Consider the following 26195-nt stretch of genomic DNA (forward strand, 5'->3'; position numbering starts at 1 on the left):
TCCCCGGGACCCAGTGACACATCCCCGGTACCCAGTGACACATCCCCGGTAGCCAGTGACACATGCCCGGTACCCAGTGACACATGCCCGGTAGCCAGTGACATCCCCGGTACCCAGTGACACATGCCCGGTAGCCAGTGACACATGCCCGGTACCCAGTGACACATCCCCGGTAGCCAGTGACATCCCCGGTACCCAGTGACACATCCCCGGGACCCAGTGACACATCCCCGGTACCCAGTGACACATCCCCGGTACCCAGTGACATCCCCGGTAGCCAGTGACATCCCCGGTACCCAGTGAGATCCCCGGTACCCAGTGACACATGCCCGGTACCCAGTGAACATCCCCGGTACCCAGTGACATCCCCGGTAGCCAGTGACACATGCCCGGTACCCAGTGAGATCCCCGGGACCCAGTGACATCCCCGGTACCCAGTGAGATCCCCGGGAGCCGCTCCCGCTCCCGCCCCGGCCCCGGGCGGCTGCGGAGGGGTCCCCGCGGCCCCGGCAGCGCCGCCCCCGCTCCCGCCTCCTCGCGCTCGGAGGGCGGGGAGGGGGGGCCGAGCTGGCGGCGCCCAGAGCCCTTGTGGGTGGGTAGGTGGGTGGGTGGGTGCAGCTCGGTTCCGCGCTGCCGGAGCCCGAGCGGCCGGGCCGGGCGGCGCTCAGCGGGCAGAGCCCCCGCGGGCGGCATGCGGGGCCCCTGCCCGCCCCCTCGGCCGCCGCCCGCCTGCGGAGCCGCCGCTCCAGAGCCCGTTCGGCGATGGGCAGCGCTGCCCGCTGAGCGGGGCCGTGCCAGGCGCGGGGATGCGGCGGGCGGCAGCGCCCGGCCCAGCGCCCCCGCGCAGCGCCCGGCCCGCGGGCCGAGGAGGAGGAGGAGGAGGAAGAGGAGGAGGAGGAGGAGCGGGCCCGGCCGTGCTGCTGCTCCTGGCCCTGAGCGCGGCCGGACCGCCGAGCGCCCGCGCCCAGCCCGGTAAGCAGCAGCAGCAGCAGCAGCAGCAGCAGAGCGGGAGATGCGCGGGAGATGCTCCGAGCAGCATCGCCCGCACCGGGAGCGAGCCCCAGCCCGTGCCGGAGGGATGCGGGAGAAGGCGAAGCGTGCCCGGGAGCAGCGGGGAGCGCCGGGCGCTGCTCTTTGTCTGCCGCATCCCGTTTTTAGCGAGGCTCGCCGTGCGCCGGGGATGCTCGGGGGTTGCGCCTTTCCCCGAGGCAGCCAGCGCTGCCTGGCGCATTTCCGATGGGACGGGATCCTTGGGCTAGGGCTCGCTCCTTGCGGAGAAAGGCACGGGCACAGGCTTTTGTTAAATCGATTCTGGTGATTCTGTGTGTGTGTGTGTGGTGGGGAGGAGGGGAAGATAAGGAGGGGTTAGCAGAGGGCAAGCTGTGCTGAGATCTGAGCGAAAATCTCAAATGCAGCTGAAAGAAAGCTCCGACAATGTCTGGATTATTTTTTCCCCGTTTCCCTGGACTTTTTGAGCTGGGCAGTGTCCTGTGCTCTCCTGACTTCTCAGAGCAGTGGAGGTTCTCGGTGACCTCAATGCAGAAATGGTTACTGTTGCTGGCAGTTATTGTGTGCGCCGGATAGAGATGCCAAATATAATCCCGAGGCTATGCTAGAGGAGGCTAAAATTGATATAGGGCTCGATTATCCCTATGGATTTGAGAAAGGACTAGGTATGTGAGTCCACATTTTGAAGCTGCTAACAGGAACGCTCAGTAATTGTATACAATTGGTGTCAGCTTTACAGCCATAACATAATAAGGTTTGTCATCTGCAGGTTGTAGGTTGGTGGAACAGTGCCTCTTACTGCATTACTGGTGCTGGGCATGTAAATGACACAGTCTGATTTACCTCTGTGACACAATGATCAGAGCAGTGGCTGATGTTTCACCTTTGCTCGTCTAATCAGTCTGGATTTCACAGGAACTCTCGCACCACGCCTGAGCTATGGGATGTGCTCCTTCCCTTGGAGGCAGCCAGGCTCTCAGAGCTCAGCTGCCAGAGCTGAGGTGTTTCTGACAATGCAACAAGGCCCTTCTCCACGCTCTGGGATGAGATTCAAGAGCAGGATGAAAAGTGTTAATAATGTTCTGTTTCTTCCTTTGTGGTCTGCATGTATTTGTGGCACAGCCACGATCTCATTTGTGAGTGAAGAAATCCAATAGAGTTAAAAAACTCTGTATTTGTAGGTATCTCATAGCCAACAGCCTGGAAAAGAGAAAAAAGGGTGAGAAGCAACAACAGCACCAAGCCAGAGTACATCATCACAGTGTACACAGCCCACACAGTGGAAAACACTGTCACTGATAGCCTCTGCCTGGCAATTTCAGATTATTGGGTAGTTACACTAAGATACTAAACCTAATTTGTTGTACTTGATAGCTTTGAGCTTTACAGCTGAAATTGCAAATAAAACTTTACTACTCCTGTGCCGTGTTGATCACTGGGTATGATTGCTGAGGTGCATTAATTGGATGTCAATTAACCTTGAAAGCTCTGCCTTCCAGAGCACATGCAGTGCTGCCTCCCATTGAAGTCAGGAGCAAAACGTGGTTTTTTTGGCGCTTCTTTGTCAGGATTTGAGGTTTTCATTCATTTGGTGAGCCAAATTTTCAGTCAAGAATGTAATTTGTGGCTAAGAATGTTTATAGAGAGCAGCCTGGGTTTCTTTTAAGGAAATGTGCTTTTACTCATTTTGGTGATGACCACAGGAATGTGTGTGATTAACAGAGCTCATCTACTGCCGTGGAGTCCAAGTGGTGATCCAGGATGCAGCAAACACTGGGAGCAGCACTTGTCTTGCACCATTTCTACTACAGCTTCCTCCACTGGGCACTGTTTGCCTCTCTGGGTAAATTCTGTCTGTACAGATGCACACACTCGTGGATAAATGCTCCAGTCTTCTTCTGGGTTTGTGTGCAGCACGTGGCATTGCAATCTGTGAAGAACAAAGCAGGGAACCGGGAGCATGGAGGGGAAAACCTGTTTTACCCTGGTGCTGCTGCTTCAGAAGACAACTCAAAATTTTCCTGGTCTCTGAGATCGACCATATTTCCTTAAACTTCAACAAAAATTGAACACAAAGGGCAACAGTCTCCTCGAAGAGGGATCCTGGCAGGATGAGCATTCAGTTTCTAGCTGTTGGGCTCAGAGGGATTGGGTATCTCTGTGTGAGGGGCTCAGAGCTGCTCAGTGCCCTGGGACACTTTTACCATGGACCACAGAGTGATTAGGTTTCAACCATCAGATGAGAAGTTTTATTTGTAGTTCTACAGGTATTTTATGCTCCTTTAGCTGGGTGCATAGCATACTGCCCAGTGACATGCAGAGTTAATAATTAATTTCCTCATAGTGTCACCACCAGTGCTTGAGTTCAGGTTGAAAACAAGGTTACACTGCCCACCATAATCAGGATTACAGGATGGCCAGGGCAAAAATGAGGTCAAACTGAAGATAATCTGTCAAGAAAGAAAAAAAGTAAAGCACCAGAAATGGAAGGAGGGAATCTGAGGGTTTGGGCTGACTCCTACCATGCTCCAACCAGGTGGGACTCCCTCGTGACCCAGAGGTGTGAGCTGTGGGAACCATTTTCCCTGGGAGAGAAGAAGAAGAAGAAGGACACAGGTTTGAAAGGCAGCTGTTGAAAGCTGGTCTGGTGTTGGTGGAGCATCTCTCAGCCAGTGTCACCGTGGTTTGGGTGAAACAGAGGGAAAGGCACATTGTTCATGCTTGTGCTGCTCGTGAGATTGATCAGCTAATCAGAGGGACTGCAGTGGGGGGCCTGTGGAAATAAAGTTTTCAGAAACAATAAAACAAACCTTTTGCATTTTGAACCACCCGTTATGCTCGCTCGTGGAGGCTGTTTGAACGATAAACTTGTCAGGGAAAGGTCCATTTCTCCCTGTGCTGGCTGAGCACCAGCACAGCGAGATCTCACCTTAATTAACAATGATTTCACAAACAATAAGGACACCTCCAGCGCCAGGGCTGCTTCTCCCAGCTGGAGCTTTGATTGAACAACTCAGAGAGCGCTCTGTGCCAGCTGCTAGATTGCCAGAGCCACCTCCCACAGGCCACAGCTCCCGATGGATGGCAGCTCCCTGAGCCCTGACTCGGTGCCTCTCAGCTCCTGAAACTCCCCAAAAAGCACCAGAATTGGTGCATCTGGGAGTGCAGGGGTTGCTGTCCTCGCTGCCCAAGGGATGAGGGCTGTGAGCACATGGGGCACCAGTCTTTCCCTAGATCCAGCACTGTGGAAAGGGATGAGGATGTAGGAGAATGATAAGGACATAGGAGAAGGATAAGGATATAGGAAAAGGATGAGGACATAGGAGGAGGATGAGGACATAGGAAAAGGATAAGGATATAGGAAAAGGATGAGGACATAGGAGAAGGATAATGACACAGGGAAAGGATGAGGACACAGGAAAAGGATAAGGACAGAGGAAAAGGATGAGGATATAGGAAAAGGATAAGGACATAGGAAAAGGATGAGGACACAGGAAAATGTTGAGCACATAGGAAAAGGATAAGGATATAGGGAAAGGATGAGCACATAGGAGAAGGATGAGGACACAGGAGAAGGATGAGGACACAGGGAAAGGATGAGGACATAGGAGAAGGATGAGGACATAGGAAAAGGCACCCTCCATCTCCTGTGGTCGCTCTCCACAGTTCCCGGTCCAGCATTTTGGAAGATCAATAGTCTCAGACTGGTCATGCTGCTCTTTCATTGTTCTGATCACCCCAAGAGAGCAAAATGCATGCAGACACCTCAGGTGCCCTGTGAAAGAGCAGTGAGAAGTCCCAGTTCTGCCTCATTTTAGTCAAAGCATCAGGGATCTGCAGCAAGGGCTGGAAATGGGCTGCCAGGGGCACTCAGGAAGGTGCATTTCTTTGCCAGGATGTGAGATTTCATGGATGTACTTGGCACAGACCCTCCAGCCATGAGTTACCTTCTCCCACGGCATTCCTGGATCTGAGCTGATAGTGAATAATTAGCTGACAGTAAATAACTCTATCCATATAGCCAGAGAATGCTCTAAATTCATGTATACTGAAACCATTCTGATGAAGCTCCATAGGTGTTTTCTGATGTTCTCCATAGGTGAAGACAAGCAAGTAGCTCAGAGTAGATGGAGGGGTGTCCATGTTTTTCCTTTAGGGAATGCTGACTGGCTCTTTATGGTAAAAGGACTTTTAAATCTTATTTTCTGACGTGTTCACTCACCCGGGAGTGTATTGCATCCTCCTGGACTTCACTGGGCTGTTTTTATAAAACATTTCACACTTGCTTGAGGTCAGGCTGATGAACAAGAGGAAGGGGACTGTGAGTAATTTTCTGTTTATGGTATTTTCTTAGTCATGTGGGAAAGGTTATTTCTGCTGCTGGTAAATATTGGGAGTGTTTGCAGATGAATTTCATTCAATGTCCAAACATGTCAACGTTTCATTAAAAAAAAGAAATAAGCATTTTGGTGACTATTTACAGGTCCCACTCCCTTCTGCTGAGTCCAGTGGAGGAACTCCTGTACTTCCTGAATTGACCTGCCTTTTACTGCTAAACCAGCAAGGTGGGATAGCACTGAGGGGCTTTGCACAGGGCATTTCTCAGCTCAAACAGCACACAGAAAAACTCCCAGTGAGGGTATTTAATTAGAAATTAATAGATATTAACTAGATATTAATCTAGAATATATAATTAATTATTTAATATATAGTTATACATTTTAGTGTAATATTATATCATGTATAATCAATATGAATCATATATTTAAATAGTGATTAATTTTTGGAGGTATATACAGCATGTAACACACGTTTCTACTTGATCTGGAGGTTAAATCAGAAGAAATACTTTTGTGCATTCTGAGAGCAGGAAGAAAGAAGGAAAAATGAAAGAACATTCAAGGAGGAGAACAATAAAACCTCAGACTCATAAGACAGTGCCCTTTCCATGTTTTCTCCACCGTGCATTGCTGTGGAATAAGAAACTGTCCACAACACCTTGTGTGTCACTTTATCACTTGTCAGCAACCCTTTTAGGGAGCAGCTCCAGCTGATTCCTACTGGCTTTGAACGGGAGGAGCAGGAGGGAGAAATGACAGCAAACTCAGTGTAAGGCTGTAAGCACACAGCCCCAGTCTGGCCTCCCATTTTCAGGTGTTATCAGCAGGTTTGGTGCATCAGCAGGGGAGCAGCTGCAGCTCTTCTTTTGACATTTCTCCTGCATTGCCCTCATGTGCCTGCGTTTTCCTCCTTGTGGCTGAAAAGGCTCTGTGTGGGCTGTGGTTTGCTCTCTGGCAAAGCCTTTGAGCTGAGACACCCACTGGGGTGTGCTTTCCTCAGTGCTCCTGCAGACTGGGGGGGAAGGAAAACCCTCCTGGAGGGAGCTGCTGTGAATGGGCATCCATCTGTAATCCCAGGGGATAAAAACAAAAGCAGCAGAGGGATCCTGTGCCGCTCTGCTGCCCAGGGACGTGGTGATCTCACTGCAGTGTCTGCAGCTGGAAAGATGTGAGAAGGCTTTGAGGAAATTGGTGCCCTGCGTTTGAGAGGTATGGATTCTGTAAATTAAACCTGGTGTCATTCCTAGCTGGGCCAACACAAGATTGGTCCATAAATGCAGGTCATTCCCAAGGCTGAGAGACTGATTTTTAAGTGTTACCCAGACAAGAAAAAGGCTAAGCATTTAAATGCATGGAAATTAAAATGTCAAAAAAAAACCCCACCAACAACAAACAAACCCAGGTTCCAAAGGAATGGGAAACAGAGACGTGTTGGTTTTCTGTGCTGTTTCTCATACAATGAAATAACAGACACCAGCATGATATTTTGGCAGCTGATGTAAAAATGGTAAGAAAAGAGTTGGAATATGGAAGTTTGTCTGAGGAAGCAGCTTCTTACCAGATAGTTGTTCTTTGTTTTGAAAATAATGAAAATGATTTCACTTATGTGATGTTCTTTGTCACTCAAGTTCTGAAAAACTGATTTAAAAGAAACCATCACAGACTTGATGAGTTCTTCCTTTGTGTAGCTTTCTTTTAATCTGATGGGTAGCTTTGGCAGATGAATGTGTCAGTAGTGAAAAACTGGATTTTTGTAGGGGTCATGGCTAATCAGGACAGTTTTTTGTCGTTGTCTTCGATGAGAAATTTTAGGGGTAGTTTTCAAAAACTCTTGAAACTGATGTTTTTGGTTTTATTTAGTATATTCTGGTCTGGCTTTCCACAATACTGTAACTTTGAAGTACTTCTGTGATCTTGTGGTCTTGGCTGAATGTTTTTAAGACTGCTGCAGGTTTGATTGTTGTCGCTGTCCAGTATTCTCTGACAGGTTTTGTCTGAATTTCCTGGTGCTCACCAGTTCTGAAAGTCTCAAGCCCTGATGTGTGGTTTTCTTTGTTTATTTGGTTGGTTTCGTTGGGGTTTTAAAAAATTCTTTTTTTTTTGTTTGTTTTGTTTTTTTGCTGAATTAAATACACATAAAAGTAGACTTGAAAAAAAACCTGTGTGCTGTTGTCTGTCAGTCCAGAAACAGACAAGAGCTCTCATAGTAGACACTGCAGAGATGTTTTCAAAGCTCCAGCCTCCTGAATTTATCAGTGTGTTTCCCTGTGCAAGATTTGGTGTCTAAAATGTGTTTGTTGCTGTTCAAAACCAAATGTTTGACTTTATTGGACTAATAGAGCTCGATCTCTAAATTGTCTACAGGCAGTGATCTCTTGCTAAGTAAATAAGTGGAGTGTTGATTAGACATTTTATGAGGTGTTCTTTGTGTCTCTCCTGCTATTAAAAAAACCCCATTATTTTCTATGTGTACCTTTCTTTAGTCCATTGGAACACCATAAAAAGATCATGAACTCCTGTCATGTAATTAACATGAAGCTAGTGAGTTGTTTTCAAAAGGATTTTCACCAGATTATCACCTATCAAGACCTCTTTGTGTTGTACTGAGTGAAGTAAAACCTTTATGCTTTACTGGGAGTACAAAAATGCTGTTGACTGTCGCAGACATCTCTTATGGAAAACCCTTTCCTTAGGATTTTTCCTCCTGAGAAGCTGAGAGGCCTCAGGAACAAAATGTAAACAATGGTTATCTGCTGCTGTGGAATGCAACAGGTGCATCTGTGATTGGTCTCATGTGGTTGTTTGTAATTAATGGCCAATCACAGCCCAGCTGGCTCGGACAGAGAGCCGAGCCACAAACCTTTGTTATCATTCTTTGCTATTCTATTCTTAGCCGGCCTTCTGATGAAACCTTTTTTTCTATTCTTTTAGTATAGTTTTCATATAATATATATCATAAAATAACAAATCAAACCTTCTGAAACATGGAGTCAGATCCTCATCTCTTCCCAAATCCAAAAACCCCTGTGACACCGTCACAGTTGACCAGCTGGGGTTGCTCCTGAGCACATGGAGATTTTCCTCCAGTAATCTCACATCCAAAAGAATGAAGAAGTGCAAGCTGGAGAAGGGCACTGGTTGGCCATAAAGGAGGAGTACAGAACACAGGAAAATGTTTTCTGGTGAAACATTTCCAGGCATTTAGGTCACAAAGGAGCCACTGGCACCAGATTTGCCTTCTGGATAACGTGAGCCATGAGTTTTCTCCTTGTTTTAGTGACTGGTGTGGCACAGCTGATGTGGTTAAGCCAGGCCTGTTGCCTTGAGCTCCCAGAGGGTTCCACCAAAGGTTATTTCCCACAGCTCTCTTCATCCTGGTGACTCTTTGAGGTGTTTCCTGTGACCGTGTTCACAGGGGTTCTTGGATGAGGGAAGAGATGAGGATCTGACTCCATGGTTCAGAAGGCTGGATTTATTATTTTATGATATATATTACATTAAAACTACACTAAAAGAATAGAAGAAAAGGTTTCATCAGAAGGCTGGCTAAGAATAGAATAGCCAAGAATGATAACAAAGGTTTGTGGCTCAGGCTCTGTGTCCGAGCCAGCTGACTGTGATTGGCCATTAATTACAAACATCCACATGAGACCAATCACAGATGCACCTGTTGCATTCCACAGCAGCAGATAACCACTGTTTACATTTTGTTCCTGAGGCCTCTCAGCTTCTCAGGAGGAAAAATCCTAAGGAAAGGGTTTTTCATGGAGAATTGTCTGTGACATTTCCAGCCTGGGGTCCCTCTGGAGCTGCAGCCTCCATTGTCTGGTGTCCCTGGTCAGGTGTAAGGGAAGTTTTTGTTGTAGTGCTGATCTCCCCACATAGAAAAGTTGAATTAAGGCCACTTCTGTAGTGCTGCCCATTGATCTGATTACTCATCTCTGCTTCCAAGACTTTTTCTTTTTTTTTGGAACAAGCCTACTCTGCAGACTCTGTAATTGAGAGAAGCAAGATAAATGACCCTGCAGCCCAAGTGCTTCTCCTCATGGAGGCTGCTCAGCAGCCACAGCCCTCCATGATCTCAGCTGCCCCCACAGGCTCTCCCACCCTGGACAATTGCTCTCCAGCCCTTGTTTCCAGATGTGTGGTCTGGCCCTTGGCTGCATCTGCTGGACCTCGTTGCTCCTCACCTCCCCACTTGTCATCTGGGAGCTTTTATCCGATGGTTTTGACTTCTCCCTGACAGGAATGTTGGCTGCGAGGCTGTGAATCAGTCCCCACGTGAGTCTATTAAAAGCACTGCTGCTCAATTTAATCATTTAAAGTCTATTGCATAGGCACTGTATCAATTTTATGTTTTATTAATCAAAATGTGAGATATAAAGTCAAATGCCTGCCTGAAATTTAAGAATACTAGATCAAAAATTTAGTCTGATAGAAATGTAAAATGAATTTAAAGTGGCTCATTGTCCATAAAAATTCAATCCTGGGCATTAATTATTCCATCTTCTTTTTGTTCCATCATCAATCAAATCCTTTCTCTGCTAATGCAGTCTATCATTGTCATCAATATCAAAATCTCTATCTGACAGTTTGCATTTACCCTGTTTAAATGTCACAATATTAGAGAACAAAGGTAAATACTGTTCTTTGTTTGCTTTGTCTCCTGGCACTAGCAGTAAGGAGACAATCAACAATTGAGGAAAAACCCCAACAAACCCCTTTTCCAAACCAGTCAGTGATGCTTCACTCTCCCTCTGGCTGTAGGACTCTTCCTTTTGTGATATTTTTTTTTTTTTTTTTTTTGTGATAGCTTTTTTCCTCTGTTTTGCAGCATGGGCCTTGGTGCCCTGGGTAGGAGACCAATGGCATCTTGATATTATTCTCCTTTTTGTCCTCCAAAAGGCCCCAAGTCAGCCTCTGCAATTAATGAAAGCCTTGGAATGCTGGAAGGGAAGCACGTTTAACGCTTATCTGAAATTACACTCCAGCCCTCCAACATGCTGCAGAACACTCATCCCTGCTGCATGGGCTCTGTGGGTTCTCTAAAAAAAAAAAATCAGAATTAAAAGTAATAGATAATGGGAGAACAGACTGAGATAATAGTGTGTGCAGCATTCAAGGTTTATCAGATATTTCAATATAGCTAATATTTTCAGTTTAATGCAGATAATTAAAGTCACCCCAAAGAGATCATCTTACAGGAGCTTCTGTTCTCAGAATTCAGTGTGTTTCCAACAATATTAGCTTTAGGCTACAATAATGTAGCACATTTTGCAGAGTCTGTATAAGGACAGATTTCTGCAGCTATTATTGCGACTGTCCAATCAAGGAAACCTCTCTGTATAATTCCTACAATTATTTAGCTGCTAATTTGGTTCTAAAATTGTCTTTCTAGGCAATTATTGCTGAAATCAATGCCATCTACTTGTGCACACAGAGCAAAATCCTTACCATTGTAGCCAGCCTAGATTCCCTGAATTGGTGGTGAATTAAAGTGCTTGGGTATTTAATGACTAATTAGGTCTAACGTGGGGTGGTATCTTGACTGGCCAGGGAAGGGATGGGAGGAATCCTGGGGACATCAGAGGGTGGGGAACTGAGTCTCTGAGCAGTGGGCTGGGTCTGAATTATGGGCTAAGTTTGTAGGGGTAGAGCTAGGAGAGGTTTTCAGGATTTTTCTTTTTTGTTCTGCAATAATGACCAAGGAGGAAGGTGAGACTAGTATGGAGAGCATCAAGTGTAGAAGATGCTCCCCTGAAGTGCAGGCTTAAATAAACTGAAGCTGCCATTTGTAGGTGCCCAGCAAGTTGTGCTGCTCATCTCTCGAGCCCTTCAGCGACTGGCCCAATGGAAATAAACACAGTAAAGATTCATCTGGGAGAGAAATAGCTGCAGTGTGGTGTCTGACTTGTCTGTGCCTTCTTAAATCTGCTTTCCCCCTCAATAAATGGCAGGTCTTCTCATTAGATATAATTGTTAGCCAGATAGCAGAGTGTGAAGTAACCTGAATTAGTTAAACTGTAGTGCTGAGACATCTGCCTCTGCTCGGTGTGAGTGTGACATTTTCAGGAATGCTGTGAGCTTTATTTCGTTTTCAGGGATGCTGTGAGCTTTATTCCAGTTCAGAGTGGTGCACAGTTTCTGTTGCATACTGTTGATTTCTCTTTCCGGAAAGAAATGCAGTGATATCTGTATAAGTCTTTTCACTTTTTTTGTTGCTGTTGTTGTTGTTTTTAAATCCAAATGCATTTTGGTTGAGAGTCAAGACAAGTATATTGATTCATCCTTCTCTTTTTAGAAAATGGTTGGTCCTTCTGTGGTCCCTCTTGTTTCCTTTGTTTTTGTAGAAATTTGGGAGTAATTAACTTGAAAAGGGCATTGATCTTGCCTCACATCACCCACCACTAAACTACCAGTTAAAGAGCAGGTCAAACTGTGTGCCTGAAAGCCGCTGTGAGCAGCAAATTCCACCTTTTCAGTGTCTTTGTGTGTATCTGGGTGTTTCAGCACATCTTGATGGAAATAACATAGTTTTGCCTCTTAAGCACTCAGTGTGTGCCTCTGCAAACAGAGATTTATTAGATACAGAGGACCTTCCTCTTCTTGTGGACTTTTTAATATCAGGATAATGCCATTGTTTCTCTTCAATGCTATTTAAACATGGAAAATGTTTTTAAAAAATGATAGCACTTACATAATGAGAAGTGATGTCTTTTATTTCTCTATGAAGTAAGCCCCATCTGAGTAACACTTAGAATTCTTTTGCTGTATCAGTGCTTTTCCCAGTGATAATATTGCCATTTGTTCTTGTAAATAACTGAGTATTTTAGCTGATGCCACAGTCTCCTTAGGGAAACAACTTTTGATGGCTATTAACACTGCACCTTTGATTTTCATGTCTAAAAGGGGAACATAATCTCAATTTGGATCACAAAAAGCCTTTATATTTAATACATGTGGATCCTTATGAATGAGGTGGCAATGTGATTTGGGAAACTTTAGAAGAAATGGAGCTTTATGCAAGAATTCATATTTTTATTCCTAAAATGTATACTGACAGTGTTGATACAGTGGCATTTAGATGAGGTTTCTGGTGGTTTTTTTTGCCAGTGGGGTGCCATAGGGATTATTTTGAAATACTTGCCAACCTGTACGTATCCCATTGTGTGCTAAAAATTGTCCTTAGGAGTATTTTTAGGCTCACTGGGTAAGCTGTCTTTGCTGGATGTAGCATTCAAGAGGAGAGAGGCAGTGAAATCACTTAAGGAAATGTCTCCTGTGGGTGCCCCAGCATTTGCAAGGAGTTTGTGTTCCTGTTTTGTGTTCCCTCGGCTGGAAAACCAGGGGAAGCTCTTCATCTGCTCAAGGAAACAGAGGGTTCACATCCTGCAGTCACACTGAGCCTGGCCCCAGCAGGGAGGGTGTGGTGCAGGGATCTTTGGGTTTATCTGCGGATTTTCAGCTCTTCTGTGGGGTTTCCATGCTGGAAATGGTGCTGTGTGTGCTGTGCTAGTATTTCTGTGGGGCTTCTGGTGGTGCCTTGTGCAGGCTGCCCTGGAGCAGGGGCTGGGCAGAGCTACAGAATAAAGCAGGGATTGATTCCAAGCATCTCCTCCATGGATCCACCTTGGGCAGCACCAGAGCCCAGCCAGGGCTGCACCCAAGAGGAACCAAAATGGCCCCAAAATGCACGAGCGCTCCCGGGGTCTCTCCCTGGCATCAGTTCTGCTCCATTTGCACCTTGCACTTCATTGTCCCATTCCAGCTTTAGCCCCTGCAGTCCCACCCTGCTTGTTTTTCTCTCTGCAGCCCACGGGGTTTGTGCTCTGGGGCTGAGATTTGGGTCATTTGTCCTTGGTGCCCAGCTGGAGCAGGAATTGTTTTGTCTCCCTGCTCTGTGCACAGAGCTCACCACCCCTGAATGTGGAGCTCAGACCCACCCACTAAAGCAGCACAGAATGTGAAAATAGAAAAGCTAAAACCTGAGGCATCGCTGGTGGCAGGGGCTTCCTGATTGACTCCAAGCTTGCTGCTCTTCAGGTCCAACATGAGTCAAACCCTTCTGGTGCTCCCTGGGGTGTGCAGGAGTCTGACAGGCTTTGGTTAAGCTCTGCCTGGGCCTGGCTGCACGGCTCCTGCTGGCAGAGATGACAATTATGCACCAGAGATGGCATTATGCACTCCTGTTCATACCATCAGCTCTGGAGGATTTGTGCACTCTAACGAGCGTCTGTGCTCACCACACCAACAGCAGTATTTACATCCAGCCAGCTCAGGCTTCTGCAATCCACACATTGCAGAATTGCACATTTTGCTTCCAAAACATCGCAAACTGGAGGAGCATCACCAATGCAGAGTCAGTAATACACTCAGGTGTGGTATTTTCTGAGACCCCCGTCATTGGGAGGAAATGGTGAATCTGACTCCATGCTGTTAGAAGGCTAATTCATTATTTCATTATCCTATATTATATTAAAGAATACAGAAAGGATACTTACAGAAGGCTAAAAGATGCAAATGGAAACTCATGACTCTCTCTTCAGAGTCTGACACAGCTTGGCCCCAATTGGCCAATAAGCAAAAACAATTCACATGTTGGATAAAAAACCTCCAACCGCATTCCAGAGCAGCAAAGCACAGGGGAAGCAAATGAGATAATATTTTTTTTTTCCTTTTTCTCTGAGGGTCCTCAGCTTCCCAGGAGAGAAATCCTGGGCAAAGGGATTTTTCAGAGAATATGATGGTGCCACTCCTGGCTCTTGCTGTGTTAACCCCTGTTTCTTTATGTATTGCTTGGGAAACAGTGGTCATGGCCAATCGTTCCTCTCTCTAAATCCAGAAGAGAGGGAAGGCCCCAATCCATTTCACTGGGATGTATTTCCTTACCTGTGGTTGCTTTTGCTGAGTTAATCTCAGCGTCAAACGTCAAATTTTGGTCTTCACTTTATTCTGTTAGCTTGGCTTGACTCAGCTCCGACAATCGGCGTTTCAGTGTTTGCCATGCCAGTGTGACAGCACTCTTTGGGGAGGATTTGAAGCAAAGAGGCAGCATAGATCTGAGTGTGTTTCTGCCCAGAGCCACCTGCCAGCCCTGATGCTCTCTGGAGGCAGCAGGCCACCAGCCTGGTGGTGTCAAACACCTCCAGAGCACCCCAGGAGGCTGCTCCTTTCCTGGCATCACAGGGCTCCGTCTTGGCGTTGTGTTTGTTCTTTCACTCAGGCACAAACCTGCTGTGCATTTCTGGATTGATGTTTTTTATCTAATTGTTTTTAATAGCTGTTTCTTTCAGGCCAGCTGATTCGTGCACTCTCCCAAGCACTTAATTTGGTTTCTGCATTAATTCCATATCAGGGAGTAATTAGAATAGACAAAGAAAGAATAAGTAGGACTGAAGTTATGAAACAAAACTGCCATGTGAATTTATTGCCCGTGGTTCTTCGGGACCCAGTCATCTGCTGCAACTTCTTTTAATAGCTCCTTCTGACTTTAATGTGATCAAAACAAATGTAGCATTTTGTTCTTGAGCTCCATTTGGATTCTGCTGCTTAGAACCCTCGGAAAGGGTGGGAGCACTGACCCTGAATCCAGCCTGGAATCCCCAAAGCACAGGGGATGCAGTGCAGAGCCCTGGGGTACACACTTCTCTTCCCTCAGGCAGCTCCCTGCCTGATGCTGCTGGCAGAAATCTTTCACAAAAACCTTTCAGGCTTCTCTGGGGTTTTGCAAATACATGGACTTTTGGTACAGTTTGATAGTTTTTTGTAAAGTATTTCTTTGTCCCCACTTCCTAGGAACCAACTAACCATGAGTGCAGCTGCAGACACATTGCTGGCACAGTTGTTGCTCCATTCCTCCAGCACACAGCACCAAGAAATACAAATTATCTCTTCAAAGGTCTGACCTGTTTCCCCAGGCTTTTCTCATTTGAAATAAAACTCCTGTCAGCACTCGGTCTTGTTTACACAAACACGTGTACACGTGCAATAATCCTTTTTTATTCCATCAGCATCATCCTGCTGAGTGCTCCCTTGCAGCTCTGGGTCCTGCATTTATCACTGGGGCAGAAATTTAAACTTTTCAGCAGTTTTCCACAGTGCAATTTTCAGAAAACCACCAAAAACCAACCAACCACCCCAAACATCCTCAGTGCACATCTCAAAGATACAAAATTATATTTTGTCTTCCAAGATATCTTGCATTTAAGTTATCAAGTGTCAAACACTCAACAACTTTCTCAAAATAGGCTTTTCTTTTCCTCTGAGAGATTATTCAGGCATTGTTAACTAACTGGTATCAAGTTTTTGGGTAATCCCATGAAGAGGTGATGCAAATCACTGGTGCTCAGCCATTTCTTTGGGGAGAGGGGAAAAAAGAGGGCACACTGCAGTGGGGAGTTTTCAGATCAGTGATTTACATTATCACAAAGTGTGATTTAAGCTTTTATGGTAAAACAAGATGAAATTAACATAAACTTTGGTGCAAAAATAGCAATATGTTCCAGTTGGAGCTTTCAGAAAATGCTTGGAAGTAAATAGCAAGTTGGGCTCTTGGAAGCTTCTTTTTCCTGCTCATGCCTGGAATGAAACTAAAACCTGCTCATCACTCCTGGGTAGCTGGGTCAGGGCTTGTGAAGGTGCTCCCATGGTTACAGGGGTGAAAAGGGAGGATGCCAGCAGGAAGTCATCCCTATTTTGAGTTTGCTGAACTCTGCCTGTAATTCTCTGGATGTGACAACCTAAAGCAGCATCCTGTATGGCTCCTCCCTGGCTCCTGGTATTTGGTGTTTTAGCTGCTGGAGTGCTGCTCCTCATTAGTGCCTGTAATACCACAGCCAAGGTTTTCATCAAGGCTTTAGTGAGCCACAAGCTGAGCTTTTACAATCTCCTATTTCTTGTCATTTTCTGCCCTTTTGTCAAAGAAGGAAATAACCCCCAAACCCATTCTAAGTGCTCAGGGGTTTCTACAGGCTCGGTTTTAATCACCATGGGTAGTTCAGGCAGCAGGGCTCAGTGATTCTCGGTGAGTCAGTGGTACCAGAGCTGCTGAGAGTTACAGAGGCGTTTGGGTGCCTGCACTTGCAGGTGGGAGCCTGCAGGATGGTTGGAGGGATTGAGGAATTGCGCAGGAATTGCACTGCCTCTTCAAGGGCCTGGTGGTTCTCAAGTGAGTAGGTGTTAGCTGGCAGCTCCTCCACGTCTTAGGAGGCACTTCCATGCCTCATTTGTAAATCTGCCCCTGAGGCACTTGTGGTGAATTGTTCCAAGCTCTGTATTGGTGTTTGCTTTGCCATCCGTGCAGGCACTGGTTTGTTTGCGAGGTTACTACTGCGGGTCATTCTCTCAGTAGCTTTCACTCAGCTCCAAGTCTCTTTACTTGCCTTTAGTGTTAAGCATAAAACGCCAGCCCTTCGTGTTGCTGGTACTTAAGGAATTAAAAATAGCTGGCACACACCAGTGTTAATTTTGCAGTGGTTAAGCAGAGTTGATGCAAGGGGCTTGGGCTGTTCAGTGCTGCCTTGAGCAAAAACTGCTGCTTACTTCTGATTTATGGCTCTCCAGAGGCACAAATGCCCTTTTAAAGGTGAAAGAATCTTTGCCCTGTGCATGTGTCCATGCGTGTTTCATGCTCTTTTATATGGCAAGGAGCGTTTTGGTAGCTGTGCTAGACTGGAATATTAAGTAAATGTATTTTTATGTCAATGTACGGCTTGTATGCAAGTGGATGTGCTTTTCTGAATCTCTACTTTCCCCCCATGTTTCTGTAAGGCCAACATCTGTTTATCTGAAGGTGATATCTTTAGAGCTGCTGTTTTCATGAATATTTGATCTGATATAGGGTGCCCAGCTCTGTGATTTATGTTAATGGACCAACAATCGCTGCAATTTCAGAATATATGAAAGAAATGGAAACTAACTCTCTCCCTATATTTATTTCCTCAAATTTGTATTCACTCCTGATTTGCATTTGACTCGAGAGCCACCCACACTGCTTCACACAGGTTGGTGTAGCTGGGGAGGCTCTGCAGCACAGCAGAGCAGTCTCCTCCTTACTTCCCCCTGTATTTGGGGCAAGGCTGCCTGCCCAGCTGGGCCAGGCCCTGCCACAAGGGTCACACCCAACAGCCTGCAGGATTTCTTCACGTTTTAGGGTCATTTAACCTCACACTGCTCCTTTGCCTTTGCAGACTTTGTCCTCCTTGCAATCTCCCCTTTCAGCTCCTCCAGGCGCGGCTGCATCAGGCACCTGCCCAGTGGGGAGTGGGCAGGATGCAGGGAATAATCACACCTTTCACAAAACTGGCATTAAAAGTGGGGAGAACTGAGCAAGGCTTCCAGCCCCTGCTCCCCGCAGCACCCAGAGCTGGTGGCATAAGCAGCAGCACTGCAGCTGCTGCAGCATTTCGCACCGAAGCATGTGCGCTGTGAGCTGTGCATGGCCACAGGAGGGGTGTGCACGTTTTCAGGGGGGTTCCTGTGCCTCCTATCTCTGCTCTCCCTGGTGCTCAGCAGGGGAATCAGTGTGACAGGAGCATGGGAAGGGTGACATGTTTGTTAGAGGAGATGCAAGACCATTTCTGTTTATCCTGTCTGCCCACCTCCATCGCTGCCATCCCTGGCCTGTGCTCCGTGAGGATGGAGCATATTGAAATGCCTTAGCCTGAAAAAGATGAATGTTAATCTTGAATTACCATTCATGGGAGTGATCAAGGTTGTGAATAGAGACTCACCACTGGCTCTTTTCATTTATTTGTATTTATTTGCTACATTTCTCTGTAAACCTGGGCTTCTTACCACTAACTGCTGTACAAAAGCCAGGCTCAAGGGTCACCTCTCCCCAGCAGCTCCTCACGCTTCTGTGTCCTGCCCAGCCCACTGCTGATGGGCAAAGCCTTCTGTACTGCTCTGCAGTAGTTTTCCTCTTCCATTCAACTTCCCAAATTACTCTATGGGTATTTTGTCCCATACAGGCAACACAGTTCCTAGATCAGGTGTTCAGGAATTAAATGTGAGCACCTTCTGGCACCACAAAAACTGGATTTTGCTCCCTTTCCCCAGACATGCATTCTTTGCTGATGAAAGCATTTGCAAGTGATAAAATGTGTCTTCCCCTTTTCCTAGCTGAAAGTACAGCCAATTTACTTCAGGGAGCTACATGGGGCATCTTTTAATTAATCCTTTCCCTAAATGTTGACATTGCATTACATGATTGGGATAATGGGTACTAAACTCGGTGGCTCAGGGTTGTTTTGCAATTACCATTTTGCAAAGATAAAGGAGAGGGAGTGCAGCGAGGTTCTCCAAAAATGCCTCCTGTTATGCCAAGGTAATATTATTCAATCAAACCTCTTCCATAAACTTTCTTCCATTCCCTTATTTTCTGGCATTTCTGATTTTTGGGCAACTACTGAATTCTACATGGTTATTGTAAAATATGACATTAAGGTAGGCTGCTACTGTAGGGGGACATAGTATGTAATCTTATCCCCCAACAAGTTGCAGCTGATTGCTAAAGATTAGGAACAGCCCACACCTGTAACTAATAAGAATAAGTGGCATAGAAGAGTGGAGTGGTAGGAGGAGTCAGATGGCTGCTGCAAGGACCAGGAGAGTCAGTGCTCAGAGGAGCTGCTCACATCGAGAAGGTATGAAGCTCTGAAGCTATGAAATCCTTGCACCTTAATGATAATAGAACTGTTGTAACGTATAAGACAACACTACTTATCCTCAAGTCTGCTGGGTTAGGGCTTGCAGTGTTGTCAAACTGTATGAACACAGTTTAAATTTTGCTAGTGGACAAGGTACCCTGAGCAGAGTCTGCCTGTCAGCAGTGAAATGGAGTCAGCATTTTACTACTTAGAGCACTGAAAGCAGTTCAATGAAATTAACAGAAAAACCCAATTATATCAAATTGCTACAGCAGATACTTGGACAGAAATTGCAGAGTAATAAACTCACATTCATATCAAAATGGAAAATCACATGTAGTGTAGGGCTAATCATTAATTTTTTTTCATTTTTGATGAGCTTGTTTCTAAATGAACGCTGTGATTTCATGGCAGTGTTGATTTTCCTCACCTGCAGTGCACTCACTGTGTTATTAATGTCATTTATGAGCAGCATTGCACTAATGCCTCAAGGTGTGCATTGGCAGGGCTCCTGTTATTTGTGGTTTAGTACATCAGGATATGGCATTGATACACACCTGGTCATTTTTTTGTCATCACATAGGCTACCTGTGCTTGTGCTCTCTTTGAACCTCTCGGCTCATTTCTCCTCTAAAGAGAATGGAGGGAGGATGTGGAACCTGAAGCATCTTCCATGCACCTCTCTGCAGCTGAAGTGTGCTCGTGATGGGGAGTTTGTGCATTGCAAGCAGAGCTCATTTGCTATTAATTTATTGAGAATGGCTGAATATTGCTGATCAGGGTAGGAGAAGCCTCCATGTGGCTGTTTTTGTTGAATTGCTGTTGCCAGCACTCCAGTTTGGTCCAGGCACTCCAGTGGTGCATCATGATTTGCTAACTATTACCTTTACATATTTAGCAGAATTCTCTGTTACAGCAATTAAGTGAGCTATTATGGAGCCATATATGCTGTTAATTAAATGATGAGGTGACTGGATTTCCAGTTGCAAGTGTAACCACTACAATTCTTAGTGTGAGGTTTAGCTCACACTAAACCTCACTAGTTAGGGCCAAGGTAAGGAGTTTTTAATAGTTGCTTGGATAAATCAACTTTTTTTCTTGCTTGGGCAATATTACCAGAGAGCATTTCAGATTGTGGAGTAAAATCATTTAATGACCTGCCCCTTTATGGTCATATACTTGGAAAGAATCTCACCTTAATGAGCAGTAGGCAGACCTGGGAACCATCTGGGGCTGAGGGGAAGCTGCTGTTGCTGTTGGTTTTTATTGGTGTACAACCAGAGTCAATGCACTGACACAGCAATGATGCTGCAGGGAGTCTGGAAATAGGGAGACCTTGCTTTAGAATACTTACAGAATAGTCTTTAATTTCACAGTCTCTTTCCTTACTTATTTTTTAAGCCCTTGAAAGTTTTTGTCTATTTCAGTAAATAATGGATCAAAACCTAGGAATGAACCAGGGCTGTTATCAGTGTCTCAGCTGTAGGATTTGGGAGATGATTTTTGCTGTGGAGAGCAAATGCAGAAAGGGAAAGGGCTCTTGGGACAAGGCAGCTGCCATGGGCTTGGTGCTTTTGAATGCAAAGAGTGAACATAAGAGGGTTTGCTCACAACGCCAATGCAAAATGTTTCAAATCAAATTGGAGTTCATCCTTTTCCTGAGTACCTAGTTTGAGGAATCTAGGGCCTGATTTAGAATGTGTGTTGAGGGAGTGAGTTTTGACAATGCTGCCAAATTCTAACAGGTCTTTAGAATGAGTCAATTGTCATTTTTCAGAGGCTTGTAATGAGTAGATTTGGCTGGGTAATCATAGGGACAGTGAATGACACATTTCTGTATTTCACACTCCTGCTCAGAAGAATTTTGTATGCTTGTATTTCTCAAAGAAAGAGCTGCAGGAATTTCTGTGAGGACAGAACAGCAAATTTCATCCTGGGAAAAAAAAAACAAAACAACAAAACCCCGTAATGATGCTTTATGGAGAGGGTTTCACAGCATTAGCTCTGGTTTCAGAGGGAAATGCTCGTTCCCCTCTGAAGGAGCTGCCAAGACAGGTACCTGGTGGGATTCAGTCTGGAAATGGTAATAAATATTTACAGCTATTCCTCCAGAGCTCCTTAGTATTGATAAAATGAACAAGTCTAATTAAGGAGTGTTTGTTGAGGCTGTGGTGACTCAGCCACTGGTGCAGTGAGCAGAGGAGCAGGGACATTTTCCTCCCCTGCTTGGAAGGGGCTCCTGCTGTGGTTTTGTGGCATGAGTGACTGGAGCTGGGCTGCCCCTCACCCTTGGACCTCCTGTTGCATGAAAAGCTTTGATCAGCCCTTTTTGAATGCCCATTAACCTGCAGCCAGGGTTAAGCAGCAATTACTTCTGTGACTGTTTGGAAAATGTCTGGCTCGTAGTGAACAGTTCTCCAGTGGCAGTTTGCTGTGCTCACATTGGATCATTTGGGTTCATTATGGAAAGAAAAATGAGAATATCACCTGCAGGGCGTGCAGGGGTAGCCCTGGGGCTGATCAAGGCATCTGCCCAGCTTCAGAATGTGCTGTGCAGTCCCTGCCCCTGTTGGTCTGGGTTTTGGAGTGAGTGGTAGCTGAACATTGCTCTTGACCTGGATTTCTGGGATAACAAACCCCAGGAGAACAGGCCTATAGAATTTTGGATGGGTGTAATTGGTGGGTTTTATAGAAATGAGGCTTCCTGTAAAAATCTCTATAGCTCAGCAGAGAGCATTCTGTGAATTCCTCTAGGCTCATTCATGAGTTCCACAGAAATTTGTTGGATTTTGTAGCGTTCCACCATAAAAAATAATTTATAACCTCAGCTTACTCATTGTGCCATTCTCATTGGCAGAAAAACCTCATTTTTTCTGTGAGGGTGGTCAGATATTGTAAATAAATATTACAATAAATAAAATATAAATTGACAACATATACAAATATATTACAGACATACACAACGACATAAAGGTATATATTTGACTGGTGTCAATACTTGTATATAACAATATAAATATGCACAACACTATAAACGTATACAAATATATAAAAAACAAACATAAATGTAATAACTGTGTCAATACTATATAACAATATATATGCACAACAATAAAAAAAATATTACAACAAACAAAAGTAAAATGTTGTCAATACTTGTATATAACAATAAATATGCACAACAATATAAACGTATACAAATATATATAATAAATTATAAATAATATGAAAATAGTATCAAATATATAAAACAACACAATAGATACTTTTATTCAATATACCACAAAATTCACATGAAAAATGTTATATACTATAAATACAACACTATAAACGTATACAAATATATTACAGACACACACAACGACATAAATGTATATATTTGACTGTTGTCAATACTTGTATATAACAATATAAATATGCACAACACTATAAACGTATACAAATATATTACAAAAACAAAAAAAAAATTAAAAATATAAATATAATACTAAAATATACAAAAAAAAACACAAAAAAAAATGTGTCAATACTGTATACAACAATATAAATATGCACAACAATATAAATATATAAAAACTACAAAATTATATTATTTAATACTATAAACAATAAAATATACAACATATAAATAACAAATACACAATAAAATATATTTGACTGAACAGCATTGCACAAAGTATAAAATATAGGCCAAGGTGATGGTTTACACAGCCCCTTCAGGAAGGAGAAATTTTCTCATGCAAACAGGGGTGGTCTCAGCCATGACCACCCTGCACGGTGCCAGGATCTCAGCCACAGCAGCGTGGCTTCTGCTGCCTTGCTTGGAAGGAGGCAATAATGAAGAAACAGCTCCAAAATGATAAAGGAGAGGGAGTGCAGTCAGGTTCTCCAAAAATGCCTCCTGTTATGCCAAGGTCATATTTTTCCAATCCAACATCTTCCTTAAACCTTCTTCCATTTTACCTTCTTTTCTGGCATTTCTGATTTTTGGGAAACTACTGAATGCTACATGGTTATTGTAAAACATGACATTTAGGCAGGCTGCTACTTATCCTCAGGAAACAGCCTCAAATCTGCTGGATTGGGGCTTGCAGGGTTGTCAAACTGTATGAACACAGTTTAAATTTTGATAGTGAACAAGGTACCCTGAGCAGAGTCTGTCTGTCAGCAGTGAAATATAGTCAGCAGTTTATTACTCGGAGCACTGAAAGCAGTTCAATGGAATTAACAGAAAAACCCAATTACATCAAATTGCCACAGCAGATATTTGGACTGAAAGAGCAGGAAAACAGTAGGTAGCAGAAGGTAGGGGTAGGAGAAGTAGTTAGCACATGGATAACACAAGTTTTTGTCTAAGATGGTGTCCTCTACAGAAGATTGCATCTGCCAGCAAGGGAGAATTGAGCTAATTGTTCAAGAACTTGGACCAGCTACTCATTTTTCCTTGCCCTGCCAGGTGGACATTGTGCCTTCTCCAGCTGATGCGCTGGCCACCACAGATGCTGCTCTGCAGCAGGACCAAGTCCACCTTTCTGTGAAGACCTGAGATTACCAAATAGATTTTTTTTCCCCCAAAAGCAGGGGGAGAGGCACTAAAGATTTTCCAGGAAGGTACAAGTCAAATACAAAAAGCAAGGTTTCCACTGAATGGATGCACCAATGGGAAATAGGCTTTGAAGGTGTGACCAGATTGTGCAGAATTTTTTATAAGCAGCATGATAAATTGCAATTTGAGTTTGGATGTCTTTGTTGTAGCTGTGAGAAACCTGGAGCCTTTGGCACAAAAAATCCTGAAGCACTAGATTGTTCCATTAAACTGGGTGGGCATCCTAAATTAAGCAGGTCAGCTCATTTCAGACTTAAATTTGTAACAACACACCTGAAAGCCTTTGCAGATTTGGAGGTCACCCACAAAACAAAATGGCACAGAGTGTGGAACTTAAAAATCTCAGAATCAGTACAGGAGCTAAGCTTGAAAACCAGGGTACCATGACGGGGATTTTGAATGTGGAGCAGGTTGGAGGTGCATTTTTAGAACTGCTAGAGTGAAACAGAGATCTGAAACTGGGCATATCTGATTTTATTATTATGGGCTCAGCTTTTATCTGTGATTAGACCAAAGAAATGTAGAGTTTTATAGTACAGCTCCAAACATGATCAGGGTTTGCATTCAAATTCATCCCTTCAACTCCTCTCCTAATGGTTTAATTGAACTCACCTTGTGTCCTGTGCAGTTCCATGGAGGAAAAATTTGACCTTGCATCTTCATTTTCACCATCCATACACATACAGGAATTGTTCCACAGGGTTTCTAATTTACACTGGAAATATCCCTGTGTGGTTTGGCTGAGACCATTAGAAAGAAAGGTAGTGAAAAATTAAGTCTGAAACGAGCTGACCTGCTTAACTCCAAAACGTTATATTTATAAGCTCTGACAATGGAACACTTAAATAAGACACAGTTATTGTGTCAGTCATTAATGAACTGTTTCCTAATGATTTCAAGGTGGGTCATTACATAGGGTGATCCAGTGGCACATGAGAAGTATCATCAGCAAAACTGAGCAGGGAGGGAAGAGGATCTCACTGCTGCCTTGCAGCAAAACGCTTTGCAGCACATGGGCTCTGCTCAGCACAGGCATTTTGTGATGCTGCTCACAGGATTCTGCCCACAGCTCCTTCCATCCTGCTCCGAAAGGGCTCCAAAGGTTTAGTTGAAGGTACCAGTGTGGAAATGCAACAGATTTATTGGCAGGTGAAGCTCTTGTGTTTAGAGTTTTGTTGTTTTGCAGTTTCCTGAAGTCACTATTTCCAGTGGCAGTGTGAGCTTACATGGTTTGTCAGTGCCACAGCCTCTGTCCTGCTCGGGGTGATCTCCTCCACACACCAATGGTCTGCTTAATCAAAATCTAATCTTTACTTGCTGGAACCCTGGATGCTGAGGATTTCAGACTTTCTGTGCTGGCAGGCACTGACCCCCAAGAGGACACTGCATTTGACCTGAGGCTGTGGAGAAGGCTTCCAAAATGGAATGACAGAACTGGGATTGTGGGTGTGGAGTTTGAATAGAAGTGTGTGATATCACATGGTAGAAAACTCAGAGTTTAAGGTTTCAGAATGTAGTGATATATATATAAAGCAAGATGGAGGTTTTAGGGTGGAGGCTGGTCCTTCTCCTTCACCTTCTTCTCCATGGGTTGGGTGGCTTTGTGTAATTGGATGAAAACGTCAACATTGCGGGCATGGGTGGTTGGTTATTAGGTTAAAAGTAAAAATAATTTAGATGTCATTTCTAACTGGACAGTTTATCCTTAAAAGGCCTGGTAGAGAGAGAGATGAGGCTCCATTCTGTAGCTTGGTGAAGTGCTGTAGAACTCATGGTTTGTCGGACTGTAACATAGATAAGAACTAATAAACATCTGAGTCCCAACAAGAAATTCCACCTCACATATTTAATCTGTACGTTGGCAGAAAAGAAGCAAAGAATGGACATTCACTGATCCAGCACACTTGGCCTAGGTGGAAGGTTTGCATTTTCATTGTCCTTTTCCTTGGCTTCCATTTCTCTTTCTGTGCTGCTGTTGTCCTCTGGACGCCAAGTGGTATCAAGGGTTTTGCAGCCTGCAGATCTCCCAGCTGCAGAGGCAGTGAAGGAACCTCCCTCTGGTATCTTGCTTCCTGGTTTGACTTGCCTCAAGAGCCAAATGCTTTTTGACAAGATAAAATATGTCAGCTGTAATTCTTAACTCAACTGAAACATTGAATCAGTTGGTATTCAGGAGCAAAATTACACGAATGGGCAGAAGAACTCCAGCAGGTGACAGGGAAAACATGAGATAATGTTGACCATCACATGCAATCCTGCAGCCTAATCAGGATGCCCTTTTCAAGCTGCACCAAGAACTTATCCAGCTATTTTGAAAAGGCCTCATAATTCTGTGGTGGATAAGGCAACGTAATTCCTAAGATTCATTGGAGTTTTTCGTTGCGCACGTCTGAAAGGTTGCAATTTATTAGAAATAAAACTCAGCTATTTGCCAGTGAGAGGTGATGGCATTATTTCTGGCCAGGACTGATTACCCTGCAGCCAGGCACAGTGTGGATATGTTGCCACAGCCTTGTCACTCTCCATCTCTCACAAACACCTTCCTCTGCTGCCACAGCCTTGCTGTGAGTTAGACCTGGCTGTACCAGCCAA

The 26195-nt window shown here is 44.6% G+C and overlaps 1 protein-coding gene across 1 annotated transcript in view; it reads left to right on the forward strand.

The window, feature by feature from the left end:
• Window positions 1–806: 806 nt before the first annotated feature.
• The window catches only part of KIAA1549L (KIAA1549 like), a 130682-nt gene continuing 105293 nt past the window's right edge, over window positions 807–26195 (forward strand). Inside the window, 1 exon segment of the mRNA XM_030948903.1 lies at window positions 807–972. Coding sequence (XP_030804763.1) covers window positions 807–972 — 166 coding nt within the window.

This window comes from Camarhynchus parvulus, chromosome 5, assembly GCF_901933205.1.
Source record: "Camarhynchus parvulus chromosome 5, STF_HiC, whole genome shotgun sequence".
Taxonomy (NCBI): domain Eukaryota; kingdom Metazoa; phylum Chordata; class Aves; order Passeriformes; family Thraupidae; genus Camarhynchus; species Camarhynchus parvulus.